We start from the raw sequence: 10559 nt of genomic DNA, 5'->3' as shown, positions 1-10559 counted from the left end.
GCATAGGCCAGCCTGTCAACTCTGCATCTTAATTGTGGTGGGAAAGGATCATCATATAGGGCTGCTGTTGGACAGAATAGTGAACTAACATACATGAAAGATGAAAATATTAAACTCCTTATTAAACAGTTTTAACAGACATGTCCTCTTGCCTAACTGAAGAGGGATGAATCATAGATCAGTGGTAGAGTACATGGTGTTTTTGTTTCTGCATGCAAAAGATCCCAGGTTCAGTCACTGACATCTCCAGGTAAAAAGAATAAGGGTAATGAGAAAGTCCTATGCCTGTAGAGCCAGTATGTGCCAGAGTTGACAATATTTAGCTTGAACCTTAGACCTGAGGTAGGAATATGGCCCACCATACCTCTTCATCTGACCCTTTTAATACCCCCCCAGACCCTCCCGGGTCCATGCTTTACACTCTGTATTTTTGCCTGAATGGAATGTGCCCTTGAACTCTGATACTGACTGTTGCTTGTCTGAACGGATAACAGAGTGGGGTGCATGAGTGTCTGTGGAAACTAGTCTAAAGCAGAAAGGTGAAATTTTCATTTGTTCCTCTGCTCACTTTTGCCTCTGGCCTTATCCACCATGGACATGTGGCCATTGGAAGATTGTCCAGAAAGGAATGCAGCTCTCCAACTGAATAGATTCCCCACTCTGGGCTAGATGAACAAATATGAAGTTATGTGAACTTTCCTAACTGTGAGCATCTCTCACATGCTGGCAGCAGGCAGCAGGTACAAGTATGGTCCTCTTCCACCTCTTGTCTTTTGACTTCACAGATATTTGCTGCAGTGAGAGCAGAAGTCATAGCTGAGCTCAGTGGGAATGGCCTCCTAGGACGCCATAGCATTGCAGACCGAGACTGTGTTCCTCAAGCTTCACTTGCCTTCAGAAATGCCCTAGTGAAAGGCCAAACTTTGGTACCCCCCCCCAACCTCTTGCCTTCTGTTCTGCTCAATTTACTATGTCATAGTTGTGATACCCTGCAGCGCCCCACTAGGCTTGGAGCCCAGTGTGGTGGAACTGGTTGTGCTGCCCTTAATCTGCCACTGCTCACAGCGGTCAGCTTGGTGTTTTGGTGAACTTGCAAGCAGGGTATGCTTTCATCATCTGGTATTATTCCCTGGTATATTGCCCCTGTATGTTAACGTTCCACATAGCCAACCCATCTAGAATTTGTCTAGTGCTCTTTGTTAATGCCAGCTAAGCAAGTGACCATCGTCACACCTTGGACTTAGGACCATGTCATATGAAGAATTTTCTATTGTCTGTGTACTGATATGCTTTAATAGTGCATCAGAGGAATTACAACTCCAGTTCTAATGGAACTTTAAAATGCACAGAGCTTTACCAAAGCCACACTAGTGTAAGATACACAGGTTACATTAGCCAGAGCAGCCCAAATAACATCTGAATAATCACTGTTGAAAATCAGTTTCTGGACTGATTTAGCAGGGATTTGGGTGACTTACAACAGCCTTTAGAATCATACTAATATATAGAAAGGCAGCAATTCAAAATCACACACACACACACACACACACACACACACACACACACCTTCCCAGAAGCAGTGTGTAAGGAACCACCTAATGTTTGGTGAGATGAGAATGGTTTCAGATGGTGCTTGAAGATTTCCAGTGTTTTATGTATTGTAGTGTTGCACCGAGATCATATTTATATCCCTTAGATGCAGTCAGTGCTTTTTTTCTAGGGGTACTGAGGGGTATGCAGTACTCCCCTACAAAAGAAAATAAATGTTAAAAGTGTGGCACTTACTTTAACAGCTTCACAATGTACCAGAGTACTGGCACCCTTTTTTTCTTAAAGAAAAAAGAAAAGAGCACTGGATTCAATTAATGGAAATCACCAGTAGAATTAATCTAGGTTTTCAGGCAGCATCTCTGTTTGTGGTGGATTTGGCTTCATTTTGGGTATCTAAGGACTGCTTCAATTCACTCAACCTAGGTGTGCCACCAAATGTGCACTTGGCAGAGAGGGGCATTTCTCTGTGTAAGAGAAATGTTTTCTGTTTGCCTTATTTAGTGTACACTAAATATTTTTGGTGTTTTTCATAATGTACGGCATACCATGATGTGTGCATTGGCCATGAAAAACATCCAGGGCACAGAGTGATGCTAAGTAAGCACTCAAACTGTTAATGATGCATCAAGTACTACAAAAGGTCAGTGACACAGTCCATATCTAGAAGATTTGGGGCTGCACATACATAGCAAAATATTTCAATGCTGTGTGCTGAGCCAGACCATTGGTCTATCTAGCTCAGTGCTGCCCTCACTAACTGGCAGCAGTTCTCAAGGATTTGAGGCACAATTCTCTTTCGGCCCTATGTAGACTTGCTGAATCTGGATTCTTCTTCATGCAAAGCAGATGTTGTGCTCCTGAGCTATGGTATTCCCAGATGGAACATAGGAAGCTGCCATATACTAAGTCAGACCATCAGTATCATTTACACTGACTATCAGCAGCTCTCCAGGATTTCAGACAAGGATATTTCCCAGTCCTGCCTTTAGCTGTTGGTGAAGCACATCCACAGCCCTTGATTCTCTACACTTGTAATCAGTGCTTTTTTTCTGGGGGAACGCAGGGGTATGCATACCCCTAAGCATTTTGTGAATCTAAGTTTGGCCTCATTGAGGGGCAGTATTTCAATTTGAGTGGGAAAATGAGAGTACCTCTAAACATTGTGTGTGTGTTTGTGTGTGTGTGTTTAAAGGGGGAAAAAACACTGCTTGTAATGTTCTGCCCCATCAATCAGTCAAAGGGCTAGCTGGTGCTAGGTTGTATGGATTATGTATGTGTTGTGCACACATACACTATTTCAAACTGTTGTAAGCTTCCCAGTGGTTCTTTAGGCCAAAAGGTGGGATATGATTCTTCCGAATGAATGGATAAATGATTTATGTGTGAACTGACTCAATCAAACAGCATTTGGGATGATGGGAGTTGAAAGGAAAACTCTTTCTGCAAAGGAAGAGATCTGTGATAGCCCATTCATACTGATCTCTTCTAGTCAACAGCAGGAGAATGTTGACAATGGTAAGGTGTGTGTGTGTGTGTGGGAGACTGAAGATGGAAAATAAGTGGGAAAGAGAAATAAGAGACTGACAATAATGGAAGGATGAAGGAGGAGGTAGCATGGTGTAGCAATAAAATGGATAGTCAATAGTTTCAGGCTAGAAAAATGTAAGGACTTACACCCACGATGCAGCATAGTTCATTTATGGAATTTGCCAAGATGTTGTGATGGCTAGGCACTGGTGTAGAGGCCTTTAAAGGGACATTGGACAGACACATGGAAGATAGACCTCGGCCAGTAACCATTTACCACCATACTTAATGGAGACTTTAGATTCATTGGCAGCGGTACCACTGAGTCCCAGGAGCTGAGGGGCAGCAGCTACTGCATTCACACCCTGCTTGTGGGCTTGCTGGAGGGAAGGAGTGATAGCTCAAAGTAGTAGAGCATCTGTTTTGAATGGAGAATCATAGAATTGTAGGATTGTAGAGTTGGAAGGGACCCAAGGGTCATCTAGTCCAACCGCCTGCAATGCAGGAAAGTCCCAGGCTCGGTCCCCAGAGAAGGTCTCAGCATCGCCTGGTAGGGCTGCGGAGAAGAGGCCCCCCGCCTGAAACCCTGGAGAACTTGGTTTTAGTGGGGGCGATGCCGAGCTAGATGGACTAATGCTCTGATTCAGTATAAGACAGCTCCTTGTCGTTACTATCTGGTTGGCTATTGTGGGGGGGAGAGATCTGTCCCTTTGATCTGATCCAGCGGAGCGATTCTTTAGGCTCTTTGAAGAGCCGCGATCGAATTCTGCCAACAGCACAGAAGTGGAGTTGGGGCGGGTGGTGGGGTTCTTCCTCCGTCACGCTCATAGACCATAATTCGCTTTCATTGCCTTTCTCCTCCCTTCCCGGAGGAGGGTGAGTGCGCGCGTATGATGGTCCATAGGAGTGAAGGAGACCCTGGACCCTTGGAAGAGCTCAGTCGTTTGTGCCAGTCTGGAAGAGCGACAGGAGGGGGGGGGACGGGGAATCTAGCCTTTATTTTTATTATTAATATATTTTTAACCAAACAAACAAAAAAAGAGTCTCCGCCCCGTGTTTCCCCGGCTGCCCCAGCAACACCATCCCCGCGCGTGACGTCAGCCCCCAGCTCGGTCCAAGGCGAGCCTGCCAAAAGGCTGCCCATTCAAAGTGCTTTGGCAGCCGTCGGAGCTGGAGAACGAGAAGCGAGCGCTGCTGCCTGCTTCTCCCGGTTGCCCACGCCTCGTCTACCGTTTCCTCCCAGCCTTGCCTATCCCAGCAGTCGATTCAGAAGGCTAAGCTTTGCAAAGGTCCCGCTGAGCATCCCCCGGAGAGAGAGTCACAGAGGAGGGGGGGAAAAAACACATCCCGTCTGTGGTCCTTCCTTACCTTCTTGCGAGGCGCTCTTATCGCTTCCTCCGGCTCCCAGGCGAGGATGCTGAAGGCGTCGTGGCTGCGCGAAGAGGCGAAGGAGGGCAGGCTCCGCTCCTCCTGATGAGTGAGTACCGCAGCCCTTGGCTCTGGCGCCAGCATGCCTGCCTCCTTCAACACCCCCCCCCAACCCGCTTCCGCCTCGGCTCTTTTCACCCGAAGCTGCTAGAGGGTTTTTTTTTAGGAGAGGGGATTTTTTGGGGGTGGCGGTGTATTATTTCTGTAGTATTCCTGACCTTGCGAAAACCAACATAAGTGGAGAAGGACAAGGGATCTGAGGGAGATGTGGGGCGGTGGAAGGGGTCTCAAGTCGTATTTGATCTCCCCACAACCCCTGTTTTCTCTGCGGAAGAGTAGCCAGGCAGTGGTTCAAAGGAAGCGCAGGGCACTGGAGAGTTCAGGAGGACAAATGATTTTGGAGGGGAGAGGCACGGGGAGGGGGGGAGAGTTCAGTTTTGGGTGTCTGGAGCAGACTTTGGTCCCTTCAGCTTTCTCCTTCCCCCATGGTGTGAGGATGCTTCAATTGTACAGAAAGTGGGGGAGGAGAGTTTAGGGGTGCAGAGTTCTCAAATGCTTAGATTTTGTCGGGATTCTCAGATGTCTGATTTTCTTTAAACAATTACAGTATTTATTTATTGAAGAGGTGGAAGAGGATATGATGCTTCCTTTGGATTTTCCCTTCCCTGAACTAGAGGTGCAAAAATAATAATGCTGGAATAGGTTTTAGAAAAGATTGAGTGAAGAGAGCAAAGAAGGTCAAAAGGTTTACAGCAGCAAGGTCTACAGTCATCAAACATGTGGTGAGAGAAGTGGAGTGGACTTCAGTTCTCACCCCCAATAACCATCTATGTCAGGTAATTTAAGGCTGTGCTGAAATCCTATTGAAATTTTGGAGGGAGAGAGTTAAGAACAAAAGGTTCCTGGGTCTGCAAGGTTCATAGAACATTTTTTAAAGTGTTTGTGGGGGGAACATCAATTCCATTACACTCACGTACCTCCTTCCAACCTTCCTATTGGGTAAACTAGGAAGTAATTGAATTATATACAAAGAAGAAGGAGGAGGAAAGAAGAGTGAGACAGACAGATCGAAAGAAAGAAAGAGGCAAGATTTATTTTCTCTGATTAATTTTTCCTGCTCTTCTGGAAGATGACAGGACCCAACCAAGGCGTTGGTTACAGCTCTTGATGAGTTGATGGGATTGGTAGCGAGTGATCGGGATGGAAATTATGGGGCTGAGAGTCTACTCCACAGCACTGAGAGCTTTTGATTGCTGTGAAAATGTGGGAGGCGGAAAGAAGCAGGCAGGGCTAGCTGGGTAAAGCTGTGGGGGATGAGCGCAACTCCTGCCTTGGACAAAAGTGGCAAGGGAGGGGTGGGGAGTGCATGGATTTTCAGGGGAGGGTGAAAGAGGAAAAGCAGAAAGGAACTCCAGAGAACTGTCAGGTCAGGAAGTATTGCTATAATAATACAACCTGGCTGATGGAGGGTGGAGAGCAGGGATGCTAGAGTTAAGTAGGACATGGGGCTGTTAGCAAGCTAATGCTTCCCACATCTTTCTGATCCCCTTCCCAGGAGTTCAGGGGTGGTGGGCAGAGCTGGCAGAGAACAGGAAAGCTTGGTAAAGAAGACCAAATAATAGAGGGAACAGACTGTAAGCCTGTGGAATCAAGGTGATGAGAGTCAGGAACCAAGAAGATGGCAGGGGACATGTGAAAGGTGGCAGGGGCCCTCTTGTTGAAAGGAGGCCCTGAAATGCATGCCAGGTTTAGCACACAGAGCTGTTGAATTTTCTACCTTGCCAGCTGGCCATTGCCAGTGTTGTTGTTGTTTAACCAGGGTTCTGATTTCCTCCCTCCACACTTCCCTCCAGGTTTGCCTGTCCGCGCAGAAGCTGGGCTGGACGGAGCATAAAGATGCTGAAGGGTGCTTGGCTGCTCAGTGTCTTCACAGTGGCTGGGATCTGGCCGACAGAGAGCCGCAAGCCTGCCAAAGACATTTGCAGCAAGAGCCGCTGCCCTTGCGAGGAGAAGGAGAACGTGCTGAACATTAATTGCGAAAACAAGGGATTTACGACCGTCAGCCTCCTCGTGCCGCCACCATCCAAGATCTGCCAGCTCTTCCTCAATGGCAATGCCTTCACTCGCCTCTACCCAAATGAGTTTGTCAACTACTCCAACGCGGTGACCCTGCACCTGGGCAACAACGACATGCAGGAGATCCGAGCTGGGGCCTTTGTAGGCCTTCGGACCCTTAAGAGGCTACACCTCAACAACAACAAGCTGGAAACCCTACGAGAGGACACTTTCCTAGGCTTGGAGAGCCTGGAGTACCTTCAGGCTGACTACAACTACATCAGCGCCATCGAGGCTGGGGCTTTCAGCAAGCTCAACAAACTGAAAGTCTTGATCCTGAATGACAACCTCTTATTGTCACTGCCCAGCAACGTATTCCGTTTTGTCCTGCTAACTCATTTGGACCTCAGAGGGAACAGGCTGAAGATGATGCCATTTGCTGGAGTCCTGGAACACATTGGAGGCATCATGGAAATCCAGCTGGAGGAGAATCCATGGAACTGTACCTGTGACCTCCTGCCTCTCAAGGCTTGGCTGGACACCATCACTGTCTTTGTAGGGGAGATAGTCTGTGAAACCCCATTCCGGTTGCATGGCAAAGATGTCACCCAACTCACAAGGCAGGATCTTTGCCCACGAAAAAGTGCAGGTGACTCTAACCAGAAGGAGAAGCATTCCTCCCACTCTGACACACATGCCCAGAGATTTCCCCCAACAACTAATTCTGCCGTTGGTGCCACCAGAGCCCCGAAATCCAGTCGCCCACCCAAAACAAGGAATCGCCCGACTCCACGGGTCACAGTGTCTAAAGACAGGCAGATCTTTGGGCCTATCATGGTTTACCAGACCAAGTCCCCTGTGCCACTCACTTGCCCAAATGGCTGCGTCTGCACTTCTCAAAGTTCTGACAGTGGGTTGAATGTCAACTGCCAAGAGAAAAAAATTGGCAACATCTCTGATCTCCACCCAAGGCCCAGCAGTCCAAAGAAACTCTATCTCACAAGTAATTACTTGCAAACTGTCTACAAAACAGATCTCTTGGAATACAGCTCATTGGATTTGTTGCATTTGGGAAACAACAGGATTGCAGTGATTCAAGAAGGTGCCTTCTCTAACCTCACCAGTTTACGCCGACTCTATCTCAATGGTAATTACCTTGAGATCCTGTACCCTTCCATGTTTGAAGGGCTGTATAGCCTGCAGTACCTCTATTTAGAGTATAACGTTATCAAGGATATCCTGCCACGTACCTTTGATGCCCTGGGGAACCTTCACCTGTTATTTCTGAACAACAATCTGCTGAGGTCCCTGCCTGACAATGTGTTTGGGGGCACAACCCTGACCAGACTCAACCTGAGGAACAACCATTTCTCATACTTGCCAGTGCGAGGGGTCCTTGACCAGCTTTCAGCTCTGATTCAGATTGACCTCCAAGAAAACCCTTGGGATTGTACCTGTGACATCATGGGGCTGAGGAACTGGATTGAAAGAGTCACAGAGCAAAACAACCAGCAGCTGGGGACCCCTGTTGTTATTAATGAAGTCATCTGTGACTCTCCAACCAAGCATGCTGGAGCACATCTCAAGACCTTGAGCAAGGAGGCCATCTGCCCTGAGAACCCCAATCTGTTAGATTCTTCTTTTCTGTTGCCAAATCTGAACACAGACATACCACAGGCCTTCAGTATTTTTCCCAGCTCCTATCCAGAAATACGTACTGAAGTCCCTCTTTCTGTCTTAATTTTGGGCCTTCTGGTCGTGTTTATTTTGTCTGTCTGTTTCGGGGCTGGTCTGTTTGTCTTTGTTCTCAAACGTCGCAAGAGTATGCCAAGCGTTCCCAGCAGTGCCAACAATCTTGACGTAAGCTCCTTCCAGTTGCAGTATGGGTGCTACAATAGCGAGGTGCACGATAAAGCAGAAGGGCATGTATATAATTATATCCCACCTCCTGTTGGCCAGATGTGCCAGAACCCCATCTACATGCAGAAAGAAGGAGACCCAGTGGCTTACTATAGGAATCTCCATGAGTACAGCTACAGTAATCTCGAGCCTAAGAAAGAGGACTCTGCCAGCCTAGCATTTACAATCACTGCAGCAGAAATGCTGGAGAAACAGGGCTTTTCAAGGGAACCAGAGCTGCTGTATCAAAACATAGTGGAGAGGGTCAAGGAGCTGCCCAGTGGAAGCCTGGTCCATTATAACTTTTGCACCCTCCCCAAAAGACAGTTCACACCTTCCTATGAGTCAAGGCGACAAAACCAGGACAGGATAAATAAAACAGTTTTGTACGGGACTCCCCGGAAATATTTTTCAGAGCAATCCAAACCTGAACTTCCTTTATTGCAAGAGAAACTACAGACTGAACCAGACTACCTCGAAGTTCTGGAGAAACAAACTGCCATAAGTCAGCTGTGAAGTGGAGCCAGGGTTGGGGAAAGCTGGGCTGAGGATTCATTTGCTGGGGGAGAAGTCTTTTTTTAAAAAAGAGGAAGAAAGAAATGAAAGAAAGGAAGGAAGGAAGGAAGGAAGGAAGGAAGGAAGGAAGAAGGAAGGAAGGAAACACTAACCCAATTCCGAACTTGACAGACCAAGGCAATGTGTCAAATCCTCAAGAGTTGCCAGATTTTAAATTCTCAAACAACCCTTCTACAACGCCAGGGCTATGATGGGTGCTTTTCTTTTTCTGCTATGTCCCGTTTAAGTTATTGCTTGGATTTCTCCACATCCCATCCCTCAGCCCTTTGGGAACTGAGGCTGAACCTTAATGTTTTTACTGGAGCAGTTTTGCCTACATTTCTTTCCGGGGTGGGGGTGGGGACATAGGACAGTGAAAGGATGCTGGGGGGAAGTTTCCCCCCTCCCATACACTTGAAAGGGAATAGATATTCTCCAAAAATTCTCTCCTCCCCAGACTTAGACCGTTTCTTCTCCCCCCCCCCCTTTTTGTAAATAATATTGTCAGTACAGCTCTTTCAATTACCAAGTGCAGCCACAGGGCGTCACTTCTTTTTTCCTTTCCCTTTTTGGCATTAAAGTGCCTTTGCACTTTAAGTACCTTATTACTTAAGTGTTGCGCTTAGCTTTGAGAAACCTGAATCTATTTTAATGTGTTGTGTAATTTTTTCTTTTTGAAATTATTTTAAAAAGAAGGAAATGTAAAAAATAGATCTCTTACTTGTCGGCTGCATTCAGCTGAAAGGGGCTGCTGTTTCACTGACAGCAAAAATCAGCCCGTCTTTGTTAAGTGATTCTAGTTCAAAGGCTTTTTTAAAAATAGACTGAATTGTAAATTGTGTAAGTTTCACTCTTTCCCAGCCCCCATCAACATCTTCTCCCCTCCCCATGTCAGGTTTGTTATTTTTTACCTGGAAGATTGCAGTCAGCTAAAAAATTACCAGTGGGTTGGGGCGCTCTGCTGCCCCAGTTGGGAGTGATAGTTCATTAATAAAAAGACATTTAACATGATAAGGACCCTATTCAACCAATATCCCATCTTTGCTACACTGCAGCTCCTAACACCATTGTAGTGTTCAGTGATTTCATTTTCCCCCTCCCCAGGTTATTTGCCTAATTAAGAGAACATTACTCTCTACCTGTAAATATTTTTTTCTGCAGCAAAATTAGATATTTTTATACGTTTAATGACAGGAGTTTACCTTACTCATGCTGGAGGATAAAATTTAAACTGCGGGGGAGGGGCATCTTCATCCCCCCTTTTCTTTCCAGGCATAATGTTTTATTTATGCTAAGCATGTCTACCAGTAGGTATTTCCATATATCACCCTGAATAAGGAAAGTGCTTGTTTAATCTTGGACAACCTTGCAGAGGATTTTCAGCGTCTGGAGTAGAACTGGATTAAAATCCCTTTCCCTGCAGAAAACCTACGGAGTGTCCTGGGTCTAATTCCTTTGTGTTAGATTTTACTGAATCTAAATACGCACACCCTGTCATCCATACACATCAGAAAAATGACAAGGAATTAACATATATCCAAGGC

General features: G+C 46.4%; 1 protein-coding gene across 2 annotated transcripts; it reads left to right on the top strand.

Moving 5' to 3' along the window:
* The first annotated feature begins 4448 nt into the window (after positions 1 to 4448).
* SLITRK2 (SLIT and NTRK like family member 2) lies at positions 4449 to 9063 on the top strand. Of its 2 annotated transcripts, XM_053373949.1 has the most exons (3): positions 4455 to 4555; positions 5114 to 5342; positions 6360 to 9063. In XM_053373949.1, the coding sequence occupies exon 3, from the start codon at positions 6403 to 6405 to the stop codon at positions 8974 to 8976; it is 2574 nt and encodes an 857-aa protein (XP_053229924.1). In that variant the 5' UTR covers positions 4455 to 4555; positions 5114 to 5342; positions 6360 to 6402; the 3' UTR covers positions 8977 to 9063. The 2 variants fall into 2 exon arrangements, with proteins under 2 accessions (XP_053229923.1, XP_053229924.1); XM_053373948.1 differs by lacking the exon at positions 5114 to 5342 and having other exon boundaries at positions 4449 to 4555.
* The last annotated feature ends 1496 nt before the right edge of the window (positions 9064 to 10559 follow it).

The sequence above is a fragment of the Podarcis raffonei genome, chromosome Z (assembly GCF_027172205.1).
Source record: "Podarcis raffonei isolate rPodRaf1 chromosome Z, rPodRaf1.pri, whole genome shotgun sequence".
Classification (NCBI taxonomy): domain Eukaryota; kingdom Metazoa; phylum Chordata; class Lepidosauria; order Squamata; family Lacertidae; genus Podarcis; species Podarcis raffonei.
The sequence above is the reverse complement of the archived record's forward strand: the minus strand, read 5'-3'. Positions and strand labels throughout refer to the sequence as shown.

Coding starts and splice junctions, on each gene's coding strand:
- SLITRK2 (XM_053373948.1), top strand. CDS start 6,403: ATGCTGAAGGGTGCTTGGCTGCTCAGTGTCTTCACAGTGGCTGGGATC.